This window comes from Ahaetulla prasina, chromosome 1 (genome assembly GCF_028640845.1).
Source record: "Ahaetulla prasina isolate Xishuangbanna chromosome 1, ASM2864084v1, whole genome shotgun sequence".
NCBI lineage: Eukaryota > Metazoa > Chordata > Lepidosauria > Squamata > Colubridae > Ahaetulla > Ahaetulla prasina.
The window spans coordinates 302,484,966-302,511,169 of NC_080539.1; the positions used below are offsets into that span (position 1 = coordinate 302,484,966).

Consider the following 26,204-nt stretch of genomic DNA (forward strand, 5'->3'; position numbering starts at 1 on the left):
AACAAAGTGTGCTTTATTATATACCACGTTTTTCAGCACATGCTCCTTTTTACCACATTATGTGCTAATGTTCTTTCTAGAAAGAATTTATTGACTACAGCAGAGTCCTGGCTTCCTTATTTTTATTTTAATAAGGAACGTTCATTTGTTCTATGTAGTATGAAAAATATCTAGTATTGAAAGATAAGAGTTATTTAGTGTCTTCCTCTTATATTTGGTCATTACCTGAAAATTCCTCTCTCCTTCCCTCTCACAACTTTCAGCCTCCCACCTTGGCACACAGCTCCTTGCTCCTTTTCTCTCAGAGTATTCTCTATAGTCTTTTTCAGGATAAAATGCTAACTCTCCGGGGAAAGATTTTGGTTAATTGGTCTTTGCAGTCTATCCAGGACACGTGATTCCCCTTCAAGCAACTGTAGAATCCATGTTAGAGATAAATGAATGTTGATCTGGGCTGAGAGTTGATATACTGATTCAATGTGTATAGTTATTTATTTATTTATTTGATTTCTATACCGCCCTTCTCCCGAAGGACTCAGGGCGGTTTACAGCCAGAATAAAACAACATTAGCAAAAATTAAAACATTTTAAAAAACTGATTCTAAATTTGGCCACAATAAATTAAAACTATCATAAAACCCTCATAAAATCCCCACATTTAAAATTACGTTAGGCCAGCCCCGCACGGTGGAACAAAAAGGTCTTAAGCTCATGTTTAAAGGTCCGGAGGTCAGGGAGTTGACGCAACCCCAGAGTTAGCTCATTCCAAAGAGCAGGAGCCCCCACAGAGAAGGCCCTCCCCCTGGGGGTCGCCAGTTGGCATTGTTTGACTGACAGCACCCTGAAGAGGCCCTCCCTATGCGAGCGCACAGGTCGGTGGGAGGCTATTGGTGGCCATAAATAACCCGGTCCTATGCCATGGAGCGCTTTAAAGGTGATAACCAACACCTTGAATTGCACCCGGAAGACCACTGGCAGCCAGTGCAGCTTCCGCAGGAGAGGTGTTACATGGGAGCATCGTGTTGCTCCCTCTATTATCTGCGCAGCTGCATTCTGGACCAGTTGGAGCCTCCTGGTGCTCTTCAAGTGGAACTCCATGTAGAGAGCATTGCAGTAATCCAGGCGGGAACTGACAAGGGCATGAGTGACCGTGCATAGAGAATCCCAGTCTAGGGATGGGAAGGGACACAAGGGATGGGAAGGGACGCAACTGGCGTATCAGGCGGACCTGATAAAAAGCTCCCCTGGTGACAGCCGTCATGTGTTCTTCTAAAGCCAGCCGAACATCCAGGAGAATGCCTAAGTTGCGGACCCTCTCCCTAGGGGCCAATGATTCGCCTCCAACAGTCAGCGATGGAATCAGCCGGCATCCACAGCCACTCAGTCTTGGAAGGGTTGAGTCGAAACCTGATCTTCTCCATCCAGACCCCATCCAGTTATAAAGCATATTAGCTACGCATCATCTTCAAAGTCCACATACTGTTATTTGGGAGCTTTTGGGGTTCCCATATGCATTTGACTGGACAGTGTGGGAAATTAGCTAGCTGTTACGTTGTTCTTATTCTGAAAAAAAAAAGTCCTCTCAACTTTGATTTTGATGGAAATTGAGGTAACTGCTGCAATACTGAAGTGTAAAAGAAAACATATTTAGAGCATCAAAATACTCAAATAAGCAAAATATAATGAGGTGTGCATTTGGAATTAAAGATTGCAACCCAATTTGTTAGATTAAACAAAAATCCTTTTAATGTGTATATTCATTGTTTTCCTGTTTACTAGCATGATAGTATTTTTTTTTTAAAGAAAAATACTGCTTATACGCTTTTACGTTTTAAATTTTGTAAGTACCAAAGACTTTTCACAGTGTAAAAGAGCTCTACTTTTTGAAGTATTCTTTTTCTTTCGTACACACATACAAACAAACATACAGTTCGATTTTCAAGTGGGAACAAGTAGTTTGGCAGCATTTTAAGATATGCAGACAAACAAGTTTGAAATACCATATACTTTTTCCCAAGTTGTAAGGAATCCAAATGAACTTGCAAAAACATTCTTCTTCTATATAAGTTCAGAAACAAAGGATAGCCACAAAAATGCAGATGTCACATGCCATCAAATTGATTTAAAATACTGTATTGTCTTAAAATTCCTTACCATTATACAAGTGTAGTTCTTGTATATTATAAGTTTAGTAACTTTACTGACTGTTAACTTCTATAGTTAGAACAATTATCAACTGACTCAGTGTAAATCTTAAAGAAAAAAAATTGTGTTTGGCAAGAGAGGTGTTTTTCCAATCTGGAGAAACCCAGGAATTTCAAACTTGAATTTTTCCTGAGTACGAAAATGAAGTAATGACATTTAATAAGTGTCTATGCCTCATAATGTGATGTAGGTGGGTACTGTTTCTTTGCAATAAAGTAAAATGCTGTTTTATTCGCTGGTATTTGCTAAACCTAAGGCCTGTCTAAATGTTCGTGTGAGTTTTCAAGTCTGAAAAAAAACTGCTGCAGAATTGGGTGAGGCAGGGCAGGGAATGGATTCAACCAGAGAGGCCCCCATGAAATAGAGAATTGCCATGCGTTATCTAACTTCCTTATGGATCCTTGCCATAAGATGCCAGAGATAGCGTAGCACCTTTTCTCCATAGAGTTTGGTGGCTGAAAAGTTGAATTGGAAAATTGCTTTAACAAATAAGTAATTCTGCTATTTTTTTCAGGCAAGGAAAGCTTGTCCTTTTTATAATGAGGCTATACAAATGTGATGGCTACAATTCGGCTTAAAATCTCGAGGGGGGGGGCATTCCCTACAGATACTTAATTTTTTTTTAAAAAGTTGTTGCATAGGAAAAAATATCCTTCCCAAAAAAGGGATGATGGATGTTTGCTGCTGTTTAGGCATGTCCTTGAATGACAACAAGTAGCATATAAGGTTACAAGTAAGTTGGTATGTTTATAATAATAATAATAATAATAATAATAATAATAATAATAATAATAATAATAATAATAATAATAATAATAATAATAATAATAATAATAATAATAATAATAATAATAATAATAATAATAATATTTTAATTTGTATACCGCCCTTCTCCCAAAGGACTCAGGGCGGTGAACAGGCAGATAAAATACAGACATACACAATAATTAAAACATAATGTACATTGATGAGATACAGAGATTGAGGATGATTTCATTCAGATTAGAGTAGATGGTCTGTTTCATGAAGTCATACCTAACGCATCCCAAAATATTATGCCTTCCATTGAGGAACTGTATACTGCACGAATCAAGAAGAGGGCCGTGAAAATATTTACAGATCCCTCACATCCAGGACATAAACTGTTTCAACTCCTACCCTCAAAACGACGCTATAGAGCACTGCACACCAGAATAACTAGACACAAGAACAGTTTTTTCCCGAAGGCCATCACTCTGCTAAACAAATAATTCCCTCAACACTGTCAAACTATTTACTAAATCTGCACTATTATTAATCTTCTCATCATTCCCATCACCATTCTCTTTCCACTTATGACTGTATAACTGTAACTTTGTTGCTGGCAATCCTTATGATTTATATTGATATATTGACCATCATTTGTGTTGTAAATGTTGTACCTTGATGAACGTATCTTTTCTTTTATGTACACTGAGAGCATATGCACCAAGACAAATTCCTTGTGTGTCCAATCACACTTGGCCAATAAAAAATTCTATTCTATTCGATTCGATTCTAAAATATTACATGGCTGTATGAATGTTGATCCAGAAGGCATATAGGTGGATGGTATGTAATCAGAAACTGCTTCCCCCTCAGTTCAATTGATAGAAGCCTCTGATAGACAAAAAAAACTTACTCCATGAGAAGGCTATCATTTAGATATCATGCTTTAATTATAAAAATAAACATGGAATACAGACAGGCTGTTTCCTTCTATATCCTTTATTTTCTTCTCTGAATGTCACTGTGCTAAGTCTCCTTCCAATTTTTGAAATGTCTTGTTTCGTTTTTTCTTTTTCTTTGTTTGTTTCCTTTCTCTCCCCCCCCCCCCACTGGTTTGGTTTCAATCCTTATCCTGGTAGCACAGTAGTAATGAACTCAGGATTAAGAGAAATAATGACAGTGTTTCTGAATCAAAAGATTAATTGTAGCATGTATCGTCATGATTTTTTTCATTATTAACTATTCTAAAAATGTGCGGCATATCACAGGCTGGACGGTTTAATAGATTTGAACCACGCAATATTTTTCTGTTACAGTCTTTTATCAGTATACAAAATATTGTATGAAAGTCCCACTAGGCCGCCTAATTTATTACATTCATATTACTAAGTATGTCTTTCTGACCACGGAGGAGCCATTATTCCAGTTTTTTTTAAATAATCTCAATATCTATCTTTCAGATCTGATTGCGGTATTGTCTCCCAAAGGGCCTCTTCGCATGCTAGTAGAAACAGCTCAAGAAAGAAATGAAACTTTGTTCCCAGCACTCATTTATTCATGTAAGAACGGATTATCTGATGATGCCTGCTTTGAACTGAGAGAAAACAATTCATCTCATTTTCTATTAAGATATGAAATGTTAGATGCTGTGAGACACAGTTCCCTTTCATAAGAAAACAGGTCTTTATTATTAAGTTTAAAACCTGGCCTGGGTGAGATGCTTGAGTTAGTACCTTTCCTTTGACTATAAAAGCAAAAATGAGATACAGCAAAAATCTAATGTTTTAAATATAACAAACTACCTTATTTTTCAGAGTATAAGACGCACCTAGTTTTTGGGGAGGAAAATAAGAAAAAAAGCTGATTGGCAGGTGGATTGGCCTCCCAAATACCCCCAATCAGCTGTTCCCAGAGGTGAATTTTAACAACAGGTTCCTTGGTTGTGAGCTCTGTGCCTTGCTTTTTTTTTTTTTTTTTTGCTTTTTTTTCTGCCTCTGAAAGTTTGCAAAACAGAACTTCAGAAAAAAAGCCTCTGAAGCTCTGTTTGGGAGCTTCTTTTCCGTAGCTCCATTTGGGGCTTTTTTCCTAAGCTCCCTTAAGCTCCCTTTGGGGCTTTTTTTTGTGAGGCTCTGTTTCTGAAGTTTCTTTCAGCCTCTGAAACCTCCATTTGAGAAGCTGGGCGGGGCTACATTCGGAGTATAAGACGCACCTAGTTTTTGGGGAGGAAAATAAGAAAAAAAGCTGATTGGCAGGTGGATTGGCCTCCCAAATACCCCCAATCAGCTGTTCCCAGAGGTGAATTTTAACAACAGGTTCCTTGGTTGTGAGCTCTGTGCCTTGCTTTTTTTTTTTTTGCTTTTTTTTCTGCCTCTGAAAGTTTGCAAAACAGAACTTCAGAAAAAAAGCCTCTGAAGCTCTGTTTGGGAGCTTCTTTTCCGTAGCTCCATTTGGGGCTTTTTTCCTAAGCTCCCTTAAGCTCCCTTTGGGGCTTTTTTTTGTGAGGCTCTGTTTCTGAAGTTTCTTTCAGCCTCTGAAACCTCCATTTGAGAAGCTGGGCGGGGCTACATTCGGAGTATAAGACACACCCAGATTTTCACCCTTTTTTTCGGGGGGGGGGGGAGTGCGTCTTATACTCTGAAAAATATGGTAATGACACATTTTCCCATTGTGGTGACTTTGCAGTTAAGCGGAAGTTAAGCAATATACTGTGCTTTTAAAGGTTTACTATTAAAAAAGAAAAAATCCTATTTGATCCAAAATAGTTTGACTATCTCAGGGATTTTGATTGGTTTTATGGTACAATGTATCAACTGATCCTTCAGTAGAGTTTTTTACTGAAATGAGGCCATGATAGAACTACAAGATTAAAAAAGACTTACCTGTTTAGCTGGGTGTACATTTCAAAAAATATCTTTTTCTAGGATATAATATCTGTTGTGTCCGCTGTCATTTAATTATGCATTTATGCAAATAAAATTCAAAAAACTACTGTTTTACAAAGGTATAATGCAATGTTTATTTTTCAGGCAGTATGTATTTGTTTGTTAGAGTGGTACCTCGGTGCTCATCATTAATTGGTTCCGGGAAGCATGATGAGTACCTAAAAAAAATGAGTACCAAACAATATTTTCCCATAAGGAATAATGTAATGAGTCACAAGGCAGCCAACACTGAGTTCTAGCTGTGAACTGAGTACCAAGCAAACAATAAGTGCTGGGACAAAATTTTCACATCAAGATGCGTTGAGTACCAAATTTGATGAGTTTCAAAGCAGCCGAGTACCAAGGTACCATTGTATTAAGATTTTCTTTTGATTTAATAACAATGGGCACAGAGCACAAATAGAAAAAAGAAGCTTTGCTATTGTCTTCTGTTTTAATAACATCTTAGATGAATTCATTGCAAGGGTAACTGCCGTTTTCTGTGGGCACAACACAACAGAAGGTTGCTGAATATGTAAAATGTATATATAAGGTGATTAAATAGCATATAGCAGCAATAAATTAGGTCTTCTTTTTTCCATTAGCAACAATGATATGGCTAGTAAATATGGCTGAACAAGATCCTGAAGCCCAGAAGGGAGCTTCTAAAAATGCCACTTACAATCAGCAAGGTGAGGTGTTTTTTTTTAATCTTTGTGAAGTCGTGTGAGAAATATAGAATAAGAATTGTCAAGCAGTTTCATGTTAAGCTTCTTATATTTACAGAAGGGCTTTAGTATTTAAATACTGAATTTGTGTCTATCAATGAAGCATAAACAGTGCACAGTGATTTGAATCCCTCTGCCAGAAAAATGTTTCCTTATCATTTGTCCTGAGACAGTTTTACTTCCACTCACCTCCAGGAATCCTTGTAACAAGTGAGGGGAGGGAATTCTGCAAGTATTGGCTTGGGTCTTTTTTTTCTAACAAGGATGCTGTTTTAACAACACAGCTTCTACTTTCAGGCCTCAAGTCCTTTTTAAAAAGAAATCTACAGAGGCGGCTTTCATTTAATACCAATAGCACTTAGACTTATATACCGCTTTACAGTGCTTTACAGCCCTCTCTAAGGGGTTTACAGAGTCAGCATATTGACCCCAACAACCTGGGTCTTCATTTTACCAACCTCAGAAGGATGGAAGTAAACCTTGAGCTGGTGAGAATCGAATAACAAATAAATCATAAAAATAAGTAAAATTTAGAAAAGCCATCTTTTACAAATCTTGAAGAATGGGGAGAAAAATCTACTTCTCTCCTCTACTACACATTATGAAATATCTTTAACTGAGTACAATAAATACACTTCTAACTAGGTAGCAAACCCAAAAGAAAAATATGGATTTGTTCTAAGATAATGTCTGGCCAAGTAAAAGATGCAGAACACTTTATAGATGGTACTGGGTTATGATGGTAAATTGGGACTGGAAATTCTATTGCTAAGTCATAGAGCACAATGCCATGTGACGACACCAATTTACAATGGCAGCTCTGGCAGTTCCAGTTGCAATCATCAGGTGAATTCTGCATAGTTGTTAAGCACAAAATCATATGATTGCCATTTATGACCTCCTGCCAGCTTTCCCATTGACTTTGCTTGTTGGAATCAGGCCATGAAAGTCTCAAATAGGGATTACATGACCATGGGATGCTGCCGCAATTATAATTGCAAGACTTTTGCCAAGTGCCTGAATCACAATCACGTGACCATGGAGACACTACAATGGACTCAACTGCAAGTACTAGTTGTTGGTCTCATTTAGTGCAATCATAACTTTGAACAATTGCTGAATTGTCATTAACCTGTACAGCATTTTTGCCTCCTGCTTCCTGGCTTAAAAAAAATCCTTTACCTATTTAGATTATTGCCAACTAACAGCTACCATATTTTTGTCTCCCCAATTTTTCTTTCCTTCCATATAGATCTTACTTGAAAACAAATGAGTCTATGGGAGTAGAACTAACAGTTTGTGCTATTTTCAGCTTTCTGATAAGCAGAATTATTGGGTTACATAACAATATAAGCTGATAGACCTCAGATATTGGACCTCAGTTCCATCATTGTCAACCAACATGGTCGTTAATCACAGATGATGGAAAATGTCCAACATTTGGAGGGCCCTAAGTGCCCCATTTCTGAGCTAGTAAAATGAAACTGTGTATGAGTTGGGCACCCACATATATTTGTTTAATAAATAAATTAAAAAGTCAGAGGTTTTAGATTTCAAGAGAAACAGAATGGAAGATTTTAGTAAGACTGAAAGAAATCCCTTATGAATAAATGTAGGTGATTTTTCCTTGATTTATGGGATTGCCTAGGCAAATCCATGCAGTTTTCCTGGCAAGATTTTCAGAATGGTTTGCCACTGCCTGATTCTTGGGACTGAAAGAGTTACTGGCCCAAACTCGCCCACTTGGTTTGGTGCCTAAATCAGGTCTTTAATTCATAGTTTCCTGCTTTCTGGGCTGGTGCCTTAAATCAATATACCAAATTGGCTTTCAGATATTCCATGTTAAACTGAAAATGGTACGTTTTTCTAGATTTTCTAATTTGTGCATGTACAGTGGAAAGTACTGTTCTATTATATTAAAGGCTAATTTTATTTCCACAGAATTGTGCATAAAATTGAAATACAAATTTGAAGAACATCTTTTTTTTTTAAGAAAGCAAAACAATTAGTTCCTTGGGTATACATGTTTAGTCCTGAGAGCTCTTTTATTGCTCTTGCAAGTTCCTCAGCTTATAGAACTATTTTTAATTTAGAAAGCCATATGGCCCTAGCTAGAAATAATAGGGACTAGTGGAAATAATAATATTCTATATTTGCCTCCAAAGCAGAGATCCTAAATATTCACCATCAGACTATTTTATTGCTTCCTTCACCTAAAGTTCTAGTTTTGATTGTTTCCTTGTTAGGCAATTAGCTTACGTGAGTTCTATCAGATTGCTTTTTCAGTATCAGAATAGGATCAAATGTCAGGCAGAATGAGTATGCTATCCTCAGGCATCCATTCTTAAAAGGCTAGTGGTTTGATAGCTGTTTATTTAATTGATGGTGATATTTTCACTGCCAGGCAAGAAAACGATGTACTTGTCACATTTTCAATAAATGGACCGTCATTGGATTCTTAGCGTATATGTTGGTTGAAGCCAATGGAAATTATAATCCAACACAACTGGAACACCATGGGCAATTTGCTGCTGTGTAGCTTAACTTGCAAGAGTGTGGGGAATAGTATTTGCTTTTTCAACAGAATGCCTTTGGATGGTGTTAGATGCTTATAATGTACGTGACTGTCCAGTTTTACTTTGTTTGCTAAAACTGATTTACAACCATTTTCTTTTCAAATCTATTTGCGGTGAAGATCACTATTACTCTATACCTGTGAAAAATTAAGTATAGGTAGTCCTCGACTTACAACAGTTCATTCGGTGACCATTCAAAGTTACAACGGCACTGAAAAATGTGACTTATGACCATTTTTCAGACTTACAACTGTTGCAGCATCCCCATGGTCACATGATCAAAATTCAGGCACTTGGCAACTAACCCACAGGGGGTTAGGCTAGTCCCTTCTAAAGTTCACGGTCTGGAGGTTCATAAAATGGAGGTCTTAGAGGAGGCTAAGACTCAACCACATGTGGGCATTTCCATCTGCACGGTAAGTGGGAGGGGCAGGTATGGCGGAAGCAGGGGCTCATATCATGTCCGGGGAGTGCGTTCTCGCTGTCTGAAAGCGATACCGCACTCCGGGCCCCTTGGCTTCACTCAGGTCCCGAGTGGCTATATCCCTCGGAACCTGGACCTTCGGTTGATGTTATGTAATGCTAGGTCCGTCATGAATAAGGCCCCCCTCATATCCGATCTTATTCAAGAGGGGGGAGCGGACCTAATGGGCATTACGGAAACCTGGCTGGGCACGGAGGGGTTCCCTCACTGAGATGTGCCCACCGGGTTTCGTGCGTTCATCAGCCGAGGGCCCAGGGTAGGGGTGGGAGGGTAGCGGTTGTCATTAACGAGAGTCTCGATCCGAGGGAGGTTGCTGTCCCGCAGATAGCCGGTTGTGAAACCCTCTTCGTGAGGTGGGGCCGGGGGGTGCAGGTGGGCTTGCTGATCACGTACTTGGCTCCTTGCTACATGACGGCAGCCCTGCCCGAGCTGCTGGAGATGATAGCCGGGACGGCGGTTGAGACCCCCAGACTTATGGTCATGGGGGATTTCAACCTGCCGTCAGCGGGCGATTCGTCAATGGTAGCTCGGGAGTTCATGGCTTCCATGACAGCCTTGGACCTGACCCAGGTAGTTGCGGTCCCCACCCACGTCGGGGGTAACACACTGGACCTGATTTTCGTCTCGGGACAGTGGCTAAATGATCTGGAGTTAGGGGAATTAATATCTCAACCCTTGTCATGGTCAGATCATTTACTCCTTCAGCTTGACTTTCGGACCGCTACACCTCACCGCAGGGAGACGGAACCGGTTCGATGGTTCCGTCCCAGGCGCCTGATGGACAGAGGTTTCTGGCGGAGCTTGGGCCATTTCCAAGGGAGTGAGCCCACGGCTCGGCTGAGGAACTGGCAGCCGCCTGGGATGAGGCGGCCGCTGGCGCCTTAGACCGTGTCGTGCCTTTGCGGCTTCTGACCCGGCGACGAACTCGACCAGCTCCTTGGTACAACGAGGAGCTGAGAGAGATGAAGCGTCGGAAAAGAAGCCTAGAGAGCGCCTGGAGGTCCAGCCGCTCCGAACCTGACCGAACACTAGCAAGGTCATATATTCAGACCTATCTAGTGGCGATCAGGGTGGCGAAACATAACTATTTCTCCGCACTCATCGCATCGGCAGATAATCGCCCAGCCACCCTGTTTAGGTGACCCGCCCCTGCTCACACAGGGGCTCGGGAGGACCCTTACAGGGTCGCGCTGAGGATTTTGTTCAATATCTGTCGGATAAAATCACTCAGATTCGGGACGGCTTGGACACTGATTGGATAGATTCAGGTGGGATGACGGGGACAGGTCTTGAGAATGTTATCTGGGCTGAGTTCGATCCTGTGACTCCTGAGGACATGGACAGGTTGGTGGGCAGGGTGAACTCCACCACATGTTTATTGGACCCGTGTCCCTCCTGGATGGTGCTGGCCACCGGGAGGTTACACGAGGCTGGCTCCAGGAAGTTACCAACGCTTCTTTGTTGGAGGTGTCTTCCCGCTGCTTTGAAAGAGGCGGTGGTGAGGCCCCTCCTCAAGAAGCCCTCCCTGGACCCGGCTGTTTTAGCGAACTATCGTCCAGTCTCCAACCTTCCCTTTTAGCGAAGGTTGTTGAGAGTGTGGTGGCAAATCAGCTTCCTCAACACCTGGAGGAAACTGTCTATCTGGACCCGTTCCAGTCCGGCTTCAGACCCGGTTACAGCATCGAGACGGCTTTGGTCGCGTTGGTGGATGACCTCTGGAGAGCCCGGGACAGGGGTTGTTCCTCTGTCCTGGTTCTATTAGATCTTTCGGCGGCTTTTGATACCATCGACCATGGTATCCTGCTGCGACGGTTGGGGGGATTGGGAGTGGGAGGCACCGTGTATCGGTGGTTCTCCTCCTATCTCTCTGACCGTTCGCAGACGGTGTTGGCAGGGGGGCAGAGGTCGACCCCAAGGCGCCTCACTTGTGGGGTGCCTCAGGGGTCTGTCCTCTCGCCTCTCCTGTTCAACATCTATATGAAGCCGCTGGGTGAGGTTATCCGTGGTTTCGGGGTGGACTATCATCTGTACGCTGATGACACCCAGCTGTACATTTCCACCCCGAACCACCCCAATGAAGCCGTTGAGGTGATGGGCCGGTGTCTTGAGGCCGTACGGGTCTGGATGGGGAGGAACAGGCTTCGACTCAACCCTTCCAAGACAGAGTGGCTGTGGGTGCCGGCGTCCCGGTACAGTCAGCTTACACCATCGCTGACTGTGGGGGAGGAAGTACTGACCCCCAGGGAGGGAGTGCGCAACTTAGGCATTCTCCTGGACGACCGGCTGTCCTTAGAGGATCATTTGACAGCCGTCGCCAGGGGAGCTTTTTATCAGGTCCACCTGATTCGCCAGTTGCGCCCCTTCCTTGACCGGGACGCCTTACGCACGGTCACTCACGCCCTCGTCACTTCCCGCCTGGACTATTGCAATGCTCTCTACATGGGGCTCCCCTTGAAGAGCACCCGGAGGCTTCAGTTAGTCCAGAATGCGGCCGCGCGGGTGATAGAGGGAGCACCGCGTTGCTCCCATATAACACCTATCCTGCGCGGCCTGCACTGGCTACCGGTAGTCTTCCGGGTGCAATTCAAGGTTTTGGTTACCATCTTTAAAGCGCTCCATGGCTTAGGACCGGGATACCTTCGAGACCGCCTTCTGCCACCGATTGCCTCCCAACGACCGGTGCGCTCCCACAGAGTGGCCCTCCTCAGAGTGCCGGCGACCAAACAATGTAGGTTGGCGACCCCCAGGGGGAGGGCCTTCTCTGTGGCGGCACCAGCCCTGTGGAATGAGCTTCCTCCAGGATTACGACAACTCCCTGACCTCCGGACCTTCAGACGTGAACTGAAGACTCTATTATTTCAGCGTGCAGGACTAGCCTAAGAACAATGTTTTAACCAAATTTTAATGGGGGTTTTATTGGTTCTTACTGTTTTAGTGATCAGGCTTTGATAATATTTAGTTTTAATCTGGGTTTTAAATGTTTATTTATTACATTGTTTTATATTGTTTTAATATGCCTGTGAACCGCCCTGAGTCCTACGGGAGATGGTGCGGTATATAAGTTTGATAAATAAAAATAAATATTTATGATGGTTGCAGTGCCCTCGGGTCATGTGATCACCTTTTGCGAGCTTCTGACCAGCAAAGTCAATGGCCAGATTCACTTAACAGCCATGTTACTAAATTAACAACCAAAGTGATTCACTTAACAAATGTGGCAAGAAAGATCGTAAAATGGAGCAGAATTCACTTAACAAATGTCTCACTTGGCAGCAGAAATTTTGGGCTCAATTGTGGTCATAAGTCAAGGATTACCTGTATATACAAACTTTAAGATTTGGGTGCACCCTAACTTATTTTTCATTTGGGTAGTACTTGGTTTTTGTTAGCACAGGGGCAACATTTTCCCCCCTATCAACTATCATATAATCTAATGAGGTATTTGGATAATGAGAACAGAGTGTAGTAGAAATGCCTGTGTATTTCAGTTACAGTGAATCAAAACCAGAATGCAGGTCCTGAGGTAGATGATGGAGGTTTCAATCCAGAATGGGAGCAGCAACGAGACAGCAGGATTGGGCCAATGCAGTCAACCCGTGAAACACGAGCAGCAGTTCAGGCTCTTCCCACGAATTCCCTGGCAAGCGAGGATCCAGAAGAGAGTAAGTAACATGTATGAATAAATATAAATCAGTTTTCCAGGCAACACAGAAACTTACTGTTGATTTAGAATTGGTGATGACAACCTTTTAGTTGCTAAAGTACATTACTTAATACTTTTGGGGTTACATGGGCTGCAAAGTGCATGAGGCCTTGTCCCACATGTAGGCAGAGGTTGGATGTTTTTAGGTAGTTTTGAAGAGATTGCTTTTTCTTTGAAAATGCCTGCCTTCAAACAAGCTACAATTTTCATGTGTCCCATCTCAGAATAGGAGTAAGCGGTATTCTCAGTAATCAAGTCAGAGAGAGAGAGAAAGAGACTCGAGCAGTGGTGGGTTGCTACCGGTTCGCCCTTGATCGGGTGAGCTGGTAGCAGTGGCAGGAGGCTCCGCCCACTCACCCGGATGCTTCTGCACATGCGCAGAAGTATTGTGCGAGCACACATGCCCATGAGTGAACCAGTAGCGACGGGTTTTGAAACCCGCCCCTGGGCTCAAGGGTTTTAGAAGGGGAACTTGGACCACAGGCTACCTATCTCAACTTTAAAAGGCAATTTTCTGGCCAAATCCTGATCATTATAGAAGCAGCAGCTGTTATTTTTAACTTTTGCTATAGCACTCTTACTATGTTATGTTCCTAAAAGCCCTTATTTAAGTCACTCTTAAAATGAATTGAAAACTTCTCTTGATGAATGATAGGATAGCAAGCATTTCTTGCGAGTTTGCTTTATGGAATTCGGCCAATGTTACATGAGTGAATTTCTTGGGAAGCTGTTTGAGCAGGTTTGTGTGAATGCCTGAAGATTTCAGGGAAATAAGAAATTTAGATGTCTTGGGCTTTCTATTCTGCTGGTGTAAAGAAACCAAGAAGTGCAAACCAAACTATTTAAATGTCCTGCTCGAGGAATGAGAATAAAACAAAAATGCTTCATTTACTCATACAGCCACAAAAAGAGAATGCTCTTTAGTCCCACGTGTGAGTAATCCATCTGTATTAGTTTCTCCTAAAAACCATGTCAAACCTTGGAATAAATGTCACTCTCCCCATTGATATAAAAATTGACCTCCATAATGCTGTTTGTAACAATATAGTCTAATAGAAAGTATGGGTTTATTCGTTAATCAAAAACTGTTGTGAATGTAGAATGATCAGTGTAATGATTTTCAGACTGACAGAAAATACGTTAATGTTAATGATCCCTTGCAACTTTATAGCCAGAATTCCTCTTAATAATGAGGTATTTTGGTAGAAGTAACCTAAGCTGCGTTTTGGCAAGCCTAAACAGATCTCTGCCGTCGTGTTCCCAAGAGGACTGCTGTTGTTTTAGCTCAGATCCTTTTAATCACTGATGAAGCTATTTGGATTTTTTTTTCTGTCCTTCTCGTAAAGCTTATGCTAAGTTTTAATTTTATGAAATTCATTGCTCTGGTCCTTTGAAAAAGAACAGATTGCTAGTTCATATTTTCTACATCATAATTATATCTATTTTTGGTTCATTTGTTCACATCTTTGTTCTGCCAGAGATGCTTACGACCTTGAAAAAGTTGTTGGGAAATGTATTTCCATGCAACCTTCAATTTTCCTTTTCAGGCGGATCCTCTTTGTACAAAGGATGTGCAAACTACTCTATGCCCAAACTGTAATAAAAATCCAAGATTGAACATTTCCCTTTTCAGAACATATGTAGATATAGGCAGTGACAAGGAATGGAGCAAAGGAAAGGAAAGGAAAGAAAAGCTTTAGGGAAATCCAAGTGCCAGACAAGACTAGTAAGATATGCTGCACTGGGATACCAGCAATGGGAGGAGGGTTGAGAATATCTGGGTAGGCAGGGTGATGGAATTTGCCATGCTGTAATCATGTCCTTATTGATTAGACCTTCGTGAAGGACAAGGGACATAAACCAGTACATTTGGCAATGGTAACAGAGCAAGGGAGTTTCAATACTGAATGTATTGAATCCTTGACTAGATGAAATCTGTTGTCGGTCTTAAAATGAGAGTTTCCTCTTTGGAAGACACTAAGTTCTATAGCAAATAAGCTTTACATAGAACAGATGCTATTAGTGTAGAAGGCAGGTATCCTATTTTGGCTGACAGTGATCTTCCAAGCAATTGTCATCAGAGACCTTTGCTCCAGTATTCATTCTGGCATTAACTACATTACTGTATGCTACCAAGAAAATGTGCCAATAAACTGTTTCTGTGACATCTAGAGTCTAGACCCGTGATGGTGGCACGTAGAGCCATGTTGGTGGGCATGCAAGTGTTGCCCTAGCTCAGCTTCAGCGCGCATGCGTGCGCCGGCCATCTGATTTTTGGCCCTTTCGAGCCCACCAGAAGTTGGGAAACAGGCTGTTTCCAGCCTCCGGAGGGTCTCCAGGGGGTAGGGAAGGCCTGTTTTTTCACTCTCCCCAGGCTCCAGAGGCTTTCTAGGGGGCAGGGGGCATTGCATTATAGGTGTGGGTATGCATACCCCCCCATGCTCCCCCCCCCACTTTTGGCACGCGATGGCAAAAAGGTTTGCCATCCCTGGTCTAGACTGAGATTCTCAAACAGCTATAGTATTCCTATGTATAATTTGTTTTTTATTAGAAATCTAAATCTTAATTTCAGCATTCTGGTGAGAACTCAAGAAGACAGCTCATAGGAAACCTGTCTGTACCAGTTGTCTTAAGGGCAATAACAACTTCTCAGTACGGAATATATTCAATGAGTATCATTCTGAGAAGAGGTGGCTCAGTTTAGTTCTAGTAAATATCAGACAACTATCCTAGAATTGCAGTAGATCTGGTAGCTTTTTGTTGTCCTGCACGGCTTCACTTTTCAAAATTAGTTGAGAAGGTGATAATTTTGTCCATGTAAAGATATAGGTCTTGCTGCATATTGCCTAGTTTATTCACGATTTCATCTTTAGAACTGTGGCACTCCTTTTCTGCAATCTTCCTTGTATAGTTTAATTTTCTCAGAGGCAATGGCTACAGTACTTTTGCTCTGGACAGTCTTTTCCGGTTCTGATTGCATAATTCCAATGACACCAGTACATCTCTTGCTTTCACAGGAGGACCATCTTTGGCCTTATTGTGATCATTACACACTTGGGCTGATGGCTTTCCTTTCTACAATCATGTACAATTTTTCCTTCCACCTTCGAGGTGATTACTGTGCACCAGTCAATTTTCATAATCAATCAAGGATGTACCTTAGAATTCCAAACATTATGATAGCACTTAAGAATTTAGGATGAAAATCAAAATCCCTCTGTTTTACGCTAATCGAGTGTTTACTTCTAAGTGCTGCCAAGCTCTTCATTATCGTACAAATAAGGGCAATAGATCAGTTGGTAACCTGTAAACATAGGTTTAATTATAAAAATGCACTGTCAGTAGAAACATATACCTTAAAACATAAGAATTTGGTAGGAGACATTGAGGCAGGTATAAGCTCTTACACATGACAATCTATCATTTTGAGCACAGAGTGCAATTTACCCTTTTTTTTTCTCTCTGTGCAGAAAAACAGAAGTTGTTTTTCACTATAAAGTTGTAATAAATAAAAAACACTCTGAAATGGCTTTGCATGCCATTTCATTGGCTTTAACAAAGACTAATTTTCTTGATAACAGCATCGAAAGGGCAAAAGAATTAAGCGGAATCTTGTAGGCTGTATTTAGAAGCATTTTAGGTGTTTTGTGTAATGAAAGAGGAAAAGCAATAATAGCAGGATTTGTCCAATATAGTTGCGTTCTCTGCTTCTGAGCAACAGCAGTAAGGGGGTAGGTTGCAGTCCCTGGACTGTTTTTCCATTTGGGTTCGGTAATCATCAACAGCATGCTGGAGCCAGCTCATAATGGGTGGTAAGAACCAATTGTTAAATTTTCAGGAATTTTGGATGCTGGTTGAAGCAAAGCTGAGCTGTGATGCCTGTTGTGCAAATCAGTTATTCTGTGGCACTGGAGCTGGCAGAGCCAGTTTTTAAACACTTATTGCACATAACTGGTTAGCATCGTATTTTAAAATGTAATTCCTAGTCAGTTGCCCTCAACAGACAATCTCAGCTTCTTAAGGCAAAATATGAAAATAAGCTTTTTGCCAACAGTGTGCCTTGCTTCTTCCTTCACAGAATGAGCCAATAAATCAGGAACCTTCTATTTAACTAGAGCTGTGATGGCCATATCAGTGGGCACACGAGCTCAGCTCCGGCACGCATGCGTGCTCCGGCCAGCTGATTTTCTGGGCCCACCAGAAGTAGGGAAACAGGCTGTTTCCTGCCTCCGGAGGGCCTCAAGGGGGAGGGGGGAGGCCCGTTTTTCTCTCTCAATTGGCTCCAGAGCCTCTCTAGGAGTCGGGGGGGCAAAAATGGCCTTCCTCACCCCCCGGAGGTCCTCTGGAGACCAAAAACGGCCCGTTTGCAAACTTCTGGTCCCACTAGAAGTTGGCAAATGGGCTGTTTCTGGCATCCGGAGGACCTCTGGTGGGGTGGGGAAGGCCATTTTCACCCTTTCCAGACTCCTACAGAGGCCTGGAGGCTGGGGCCAGCAAAAAATGGGCCTTCCGATCCCACCGGAAGTTGGCAAATGGGCCATCTTTGGCCTCCCTAGAAAGGCTCTGGAGCCAGGTGAGAGAGAAAAATGGGTCTACCGGGCCATTGCGTGCCAGGAGTGGGGGGAGGGGTGTCACGTGCACATGTGTGGAGGCGGGGCGCATAAAATTATGGATGTGGGCACATGCACACGCGACCCCCCCTGACATCCCCCCCAGCACGTGATGGCAAAAAGATTAGTCATCACTGAACTTGAGCCTCTTAACTAATTCATACTGAAACTTAACCGTAGCTTGAATTCAATTTAATTTTATTTTCCAGACAAAACAAAACTGTATACTCAACTAAAAGCTTTCTATTTTTTGTGCTATGGAGACAGCAAAGGGGTTTCATAGCCAAAAGGTTTATTTATATCTTAGTTTACTTTCCAGCTTATTTTTCTTCATTAATCCATTTGAAATTTGATAGCTAAAAATATTTCTTGAGGTTTATTCAGATGCAAACATGCAGAGAACATGTCTAATTGAGCTGACAGCAAAAAAGAAAAAAAATAGTCCCACACTTAAATGTTCCATTTCTTCTCGGTCTTAATAAATGCACTATGACCAAACATGAGTTGCTGCATACAATGGTTTTAATTTCTAACCGGCAGGTTTTTTTTTTCCTTTGGCAGGAGGAGTTAAGCTTGGCTTAGGAGATTTCATTTTCTACAGTGTTCTAGTTGGCAAAGCTTCAGCAACAGCCAGTGGAGACTGGAACACAACTTTAGCCTGTTTTGTAGCCATTTTAATTGTGAGTATATTTCCCCTTCCCTTTCTTGTTTGATGCTCTAGCTAGTTAAATTATGTAATAACACTCTTCTTTAGGAATTGTTTAAATGTATCAGCTGGACAACTTCAGGTTTTTTTCTTGCAGGTTTTTCTTTCTGTTTGTTTGTTGTTGTTTTTTTTGAATTATACAGTATTTCCAGCATCTGAATCTGATAATTCCTCTCATCCCTCTGAAACTTGATAGATGGATGATAGTTTCTGTGTTTTATCTCCACTTTCACAAGAAAAAGGAAAGTAAAATCCTTGTCAGTTCTGACTAGAAAAATACCATTCTCTAATAAGAGGTTGTAGAAAATAGTTCAGCCTCTCCGAGAAGCATCCATCTAGAGAGATTGCTAGTTGCTGGATTGGAATGATGCCCAGACTTGAAAGTGAAAATCGGAACTCTAACTCAGAGAAGGAGGGGTGAGAGAAAGAAAGTTTTCCTCTCTTACTCTTTTAAAAAAGCAAGGTCACTGGAACAGACCTATGTGCAATCCCTTCAGGGTGATCACCATAAAAGACCTCCCAGTGAGGCAGAATTGTGGAACCTGGAACAATGTACCTGATGCTCAGAGTTGGTCATAAACTTTTTAATATTGTAAGGAATTTCTCGAAAGACATTAGGCAATAATAAATTTGAACAGATTTTTGTTTGTGTCTTTCTTACTATTCTGACTTGAGATAATGGTGTTTTCCTAATAAGGGAAGCCATTAAAAAAAAAACTTAGCACATCAGTGGTTTAGGATATGTAGGTTCCAAGGGAAAGGCACAAGAGTTCTAATTGCAGACACTGTTTGCTTAAGAGGATGGACACCGGTAGCTAAATCCGGTACATTTGGAATTGCCAAAGTATTTTCAATCAAAGTAGAATTTCATAGAAGGAGCCTAATATTCTGCATGGGCAGTACTGTCCGAAATTACTAAAACTCTTGCTTCCATGATAGACTATTCTACTGTTAATGAAAATGTGGTTACTAGTTGTCTGCTTATAGCAGAAATGTTCACATATGGGGTGGTAAAAGAAGTCACAATTGTAGGTATGATTTAAACCCTCTGTCTTTTTAACATGAGTTGTATACATCACACCCACAGCTGTGCCTACCATCTTGACATACATGCAGATGACCCTTGGTTTGCGGTATGATAGAAACTAACCATCCATTTTTATAAAATGCTTGGTGGGTTGCTCCTGATGTTTAGAGGAGAGTGTCTTTCCCTCCCCCCCCATTATCATAGAATTTGTTACAGCGAATTTGGGCATCTCTGTCTTGTTGGTTGGGGGGGGAAAAGGTTTCTACTCACTTAAAGACTCCTGTCTCTCTCCAAATCCCTTGTAAACAGGCTCTGCTATTCAGCACAGTGACAGAGGTGACAGAATGGGAATGTGGTTAAAAAATCTACCTCATTGCAATTTTCAGTGGCAATTTATCCATTTTGATTTTCTCAACTAGTTTATGAACAATCCTTGTTGGCGGTTAGTTTATCTCTGAAGGACATCCAGGATAGATTGCTGTCTCTGGAGGCAGGAAACTATCTAATACTTTGAGATAAGAGCTGTTCCATACTGTATAACTTACATGTATGTTTTTTTTCCTCTCTTTCTTTTTTTATTCCTAGGGCCTGTGCCTTACCCTCTTGCTACTTGCCATTTTTAAAAAGGCCTTACCAGCTCTTCCAATTTCTATCACATTTGGGCTAGTTTTCTATTTTGCCACAGATAACTTGGTGCAGCCTTTTATGGACGAATTAGCTTTCCATCAGTTTTATATCTAGCACCTTTTCAGCTGACCACCTGCGGACATTTTATTGAATTTAGCAAATAAAAGAGGGAGAAACTATCTTCCCCTCATTTCCTAAAACAGCTGCTATGCTGGGCATTACTGGATTCTTCTTTGTAAAAATGGTCTCTTCAACCGGTGGGTTTTCTGCCATTTGACTGCGGGCACTTGGATCTCTTTCAAAGGACAGTCTGTAGAAAAGATGCCGTTGTTCTCACCAGAGCACAGATTGCTCAGCCTGGGGTTCCACCTTGCACCAACCAAGAATGCTGAGGATTCATCCACTGTTAAGCGGTATGATGATAAATCAAGCTGAACTGCCTGAGAAGTGAGGGTGACGCCATAACAGAAAACTATCAGCTCGTTAGCCTGAGGCCACTCGGAGAAGAGCAATTGGGAGGAAAGAATGTTATCTTGTTTAAAGGGGGGAAAAAATCAAGCAAATAATGTCTTGCACTTTGTTAGGTTTTTTTCTTTCTTTCCAATTCTAATTGTCGTACTTGCAGAACAGCCTATATGCTCCTTGCCGGATCAGCACAGAACACACACATAGATTCTTCTGCCGAAATTTTTTGGGGGATATGATAGGCATATCCTGGGATCCTTTGTGTAGAAACAAAATCTCATTTCTTATTAAGCTATATAATTTATTTCTAGGTATCTACCTTCCTTAAAGTATGCTGAATATCCTTTCAGCTTTCAAGTGAGTTTTATAATTTATACCAACGAAGAGAAACTAAAAGAGAAACTAAAAACTATCAAATCACAGAACATTGCAATGAAATCTTGGTTTTAAAAAAAAAAAAAAAAACCTGACTTCATTTTTTGTTCTGAAACTTTTTAAATAAATCCTTGGGACCATTTTATTAAAAAAAATGTATATATGCATGCATGTTGCAATATAAAATTAAAAAGAAGGATACATAATACTAACTGTCTCCCACAATGAAGCCATTATGTGAGTGAATGAAAAGTACATCTCAACTGAACATACATAGGGAATTGTCAAATAAATTCTATAATTATTGTAACGTAATTTAGCCTTGCTCATAAAATCATTCAGAAAAATTGTGGGGTGAGGGAGGCGGCACAGGAAGAGTAACTTAATTTTACTGTACAATACGTATGTTCCTTGTTTAAAATACCATTCCAGAAATTTCCTAATGGGGATTTTTGTTGATGTCCCCCTTCACTCAAACACACACACACACAAAAAAAAACCTGTCAGCAATCGGGTGCTTCCCTTGAAACCCCATCGCATATATTGCCTTTCCTTATTCAACACATGTTGAGAATGTCATCTTTTAGGTTTCAGAGGAAATTGGAGCATTTCTATATACCTGCCTAGCTTGTCCTAAAGCACCAAATAGCATCCAGCTACCTATTACATTCAGTCAATAAAACGAATACAAATAAAATAAAAGAATAAAAGTTATCTATTCATGTACACCCACACATAATGTTACATTACTATTTTGCTTGTACTGATACTTACTTGAGCATCTCTCTTTGGTTTGTGAAGCTGGGATTGTAAATAGAAGACTACCAAAGAAGACTGCCAAAGTCTGGTACTACTGCTAAGCTCATCCGAGCACTGTTATTGGCACTGCAAGTCTGCAGTGCAACTGCTGATGGTTTTATTGCAGAGATCGTTTGAGCCTGATCATCATACAGGTTGCTTGTTACCCATACATCTAACACTTCAGTAAGCCATTACAGAAGTCCGTATAAGCTTTCCATGGATTTCAAAGAGCTTCTGAAAACATATTTATGATAAAAGTAGGAATCTCCATTTTTTGAGCCATTTTTAGGTCCTAATTATGAAGGTGTGAAACTGGCCATTTTCCCAACATAATGTCGTCTTTGCGTTTTGGGATTTCTAGAATATTGCTTGGGAGTTTTACTAGCTGTATTTCCAACACTTTTGGAAGGCATCAGGTAGATTCAGGCATCCGTGGATTTCAACAACAGCATAGACTGCAAACACAGCTCCTGTGATAGAATACTTCTTTGTACAAACTGTTCTTTATATTTAGTAAAGTAATAATTTAGGACAGAATTGCCTCTTCTGGGCATATTCATTTCACTGTAAGAATGGAGTGTTCTGCCATACAGGTCCACACACGTCATCTCAAATTTTGCAGATGTGAGCTCACTATCTCTTTGAAAACTGAATCATTGTAATACAGAACCTAAAATCTGAGCATGTGTCTGCTTTACCCAAAATTACAAGGGTCAGTGGATTTTAACGAACATAACCCTAATCTTAAATAACACCAAGTATTCCCTGTGGGTTTTGAATATGCATCTAAGAAATGAAAACAGGTTTAGAAAAAAATGCATGCTTGTTGCAAGATGTTAAACTAGACTCAAAAGCAACCGCTTTGGACATTTAACAAGTATCAACTTAGTTACAAATAATTATGACTCAATTTTAAGCTTCCTGAAAATCAGTTTAACTCTAGGTGGCAATCGTTTGGACACATTTACACATCAATACCTTCTGACAAGCCACTCTATGTAGATACTGTGATGATCAGGCCCATAAGAGTTGCCTTAAGAATCCCTTAATACAGGATAACTTCTGTTACCATCAAATTGTTTCTGATGGTTATGGGACTATTTAACAGAAGCTTGCAAGTCAAAAAGTTTAAAAAAATTATAACATGACAGTGAAATTCTTGTACTTTTTTTTCCATTGGGCTTTAGAGAGATTGTAAATGAAAGCTAAGTTACTATCTATAGCAGGATTTGAAATGTCCTAATTTCCACTAATGTGATATACGATCAGTGTGGTATATTCAAATGCTAGTAATTACCTAACTTCTAAGGGCTGTAGTAAGCTGAAAAAGCAGAATATTTTAGTATAAAGCATAATTTGGATGTCTTCACAAGGGATGCTCCAGCTAAGATTCTATTGTACATGTTGCTGATGCAGCAAAAGAAACAGTAGAATACATTAGGGAAAGATTTTTTAGGAAAGATACATGAAGACTTTTATTAATAAATTACTTTTACAGTGATGCATAAAGATCATCTACGAGAAATCCATAGCACACAAACCTGTACAGAGGTGTGATTTTGTCTAGTATTACTCGTTTACAGGTAAGAATAGTGAAAATGCAATAGAATTGGATTTTCAGTCCTTTTTTTCCCCCAGACTGGTTTGTTGATTATACAAAATGAATGTGAATAAGCTTTTTAAAAACATCTTTTCAAGATATAATTTTGACAAGTTGTTGCTATTTTCCTTGTATTTATCAATTATTAATAAATAACGCATGAATCCAGTGACTCTTTTATTTATTGTGCTGAACACTAGTAGAAATGTTTCTGTTTCAGAGGGTTGATGTTAATTATAAATGTCTTATCCATATAAAAACATCCCACCTCCCTTCATGGTAAGGAATAAATACTATTTTTTAAACTGAGGATAGTCTATGTATGGAGATACTTGTTTCAGTTCAAGTAGATTAAAGTCATAAAACCTTGCTTAGTTACCAACTGCAGTGGTTCACTTAACAACTGTGGCAAGAAAGGTTATAATATGGGGCAAAACTCATTTAACAACTGTTATGCTTAGCAACAGAAATTTTGGGCTCAATTATGGTCAAAAGCCGAGGACTCTATATTGTGTTGCCAGCACTGAGAATTTTACTGCCCAAATCCAAAACTTGGAAGTTCTTTATTAAACTGATTGGCATGTTAGTCTCACCTGCACTGTAATTATTGTGATTATCTAAATAAAAAAGCATAAAAATGAATTGAAAGTTTGAAATCCTAATCATAACATCAATCACTCTAGAAGTGAATTTAAGACAGCACATATGTAGAATCTGTCTTTAAAATTTGGAGCTAAGAATCCAATTACAGGTGTGTTTATTGTAACTTATCCCGAAGGAATTATTTTCAATGCTTTTTACAAAATCCATGTATGAAAAGCTGCTTCTTGATTTAACCCATTATTCTGAAACCACAGGGGACATAATTAAGACTGAGAAGCTATTTGCATTGAACAAACGAAAATAGATTTATTAGGACAAAACATATATAGGTCATGATAAGAAATGCTTAATATAGACTCTTAAATATCAACTATGTTTATATTTTCCCTCCTAATAATACATAAATTAAAGTATCAATAAAAGTAACTTTTCTTATTTATATATTATGGGGTGGTTTCAGACTAGGGCAAATTTATCTTCTTATTCAATACCGTAAAAGGATAGAATCCAAACAATTTCAGGACATTATCTTCCCCATTGAGCCAAAGATAATTGCTTCTAAGGAACAAATGGAATCAACACTATTCAGCAGTGCAACCCTATCCATGTTAGCAATAGCACTTAGACTTATATACCGCTTCACAATGCTTTTACAGCCCTCTCTAAGCGGTTTACAGAGTCAACATATTGCCCCCAACAATATCTGAGTTCTCATTTTACTGACCTCGGAAGGATGGAAGGCTGAGTGAACCTTGAGCCTGGAGAGATTTGATCTGTCAAAATGCTGGCAGCCGGTGATCAGCAGAAGTAGCCTGCAGTACTGAACTGTGCCACTGTGTCTTTGTTGACCCAAAAATAGACCTTTTGAAGTTTTGTGTGACTTACATAAGTATGTAGTAACACAAAGCAAGCTTTTTGTTGTAGGGAGAATTATATGTATCATACTGATTCCCACAAAATCATTTATGATCTGTACAAGAAAATGATAGTCAAATACTATTTCTTCAGTATACAATTGGAACTCATCCTGCAGGGTAAAATGTTACAACTCTTCTAGGGTATTAGGACAGCAGTGTAGTGTGTCTTCTCTATAATGAGTTTGAACATCCAGCCAAGTTCTTTTGGAGCTACATTATACCCTGATTTTTCAGGCTACTGATGAAGTACAGTACTGTCCAAAATTGTCAGTACTGTATATACTTGACATTATACATTTGGAAAGTTTTGCTAATTTGGTTTCTTGGTATCCACACAGTTGGATATCATACTGAATACAGAATTTAGAATATTAGAGTTGGAAGGGACCTTGGAGGTTTTCTAGTCCAATCCCTTGCTCCAAGCAGAGCCCCTATACCATTTCAGGCAAATAATTGTCCAGTCTCTTTTTGAAAGTCTCCAGTGATGGAAACCCACAACTTCTGAATGCAAGCTATTCCATTAGGTTGATTGCGCTAAACATTAGGAATTTTCTCCTTAGTTCTAGGTTGCATCTTTCCTTGGTTAGTTTCCATCCATTATTCTTGTCTTGCCTTTTGGTGCTTTGGCAAATAATTTGAGCCCCTCAAATATTGGAACACTGCTATCATGTCTCCCCTAAGTTTTAGCCCCTAGTCTCTTAATCATTCTTGTTCCTCTTCTTTGCAATCTGTCCAGAATCTCAACACCTTTTTTATATTGTGGTGACCAGCATTGGATGTAGCATTCCAAGAGTGGTCTTACTAAGGCTTTGTAAAGTGGTACTGGAAACATACTGTATATTGGTTGGTTGACTAAAGTAACTTTTGTGTTGTTTTCTGTTGTGATATTTCAGTTTGTGTTACCAAATAATATATATAAATTGATTGAAATTGTATCTTTTGTGATGATAAATATTATTTCCATGTGTCCAATTCTGCCTGGACAGATGAAATTTTTTAGCATTTTTTTCTTCTATAGTAATATGTTTTATAGCTCTAAGTTCAGCATTTTCAAATTACGCTGTTTTAAAGATGTGTGTGTGTATGTGTATAAAATTTTTAATTGATAT

At 40.1% G+C, this 26,204-nt stretch overlaps 1 protein-coding gene across 1 annotated transcript in view; it reads left to right on the top strand.

Moving 5' to 3' along the window:
• The window catches only part of PSEN1 (presenilin 1), a 44,286-nt gene extending 20,542 nt beyond the window's left edge, over window positions 1-23,744 (top strand). The window contains exons 7-11 of the mRNA XM_058161950.1: window positions 4,413-4,511; window positions 6,479-6,565; window positions 13,150-13,323; window positions 18,536-18,654; window positions 20,293-23,744. Coding sequence (XP_058017933.1) covers window positions 4,413-4,511; window positions 6,479-6,565; window positions 13,150-13,323; window positions 18,536-18,654; window positions 20,293-20,448 — 635 coding nt within the window. The 3' untranslated portion in view covers window positions 20,449-23,744. The remainder of the gene's footprint in view (window positions 1-4,412; window positions 4,512-6,478; window positions 6,566-13,149; window positions 13,324-18,535; window positions 18,655-20,292) is intronic.
• The last annotated feature ends 2,460 nt before the right edge of the window (window positions 23,745-26,204 follow it).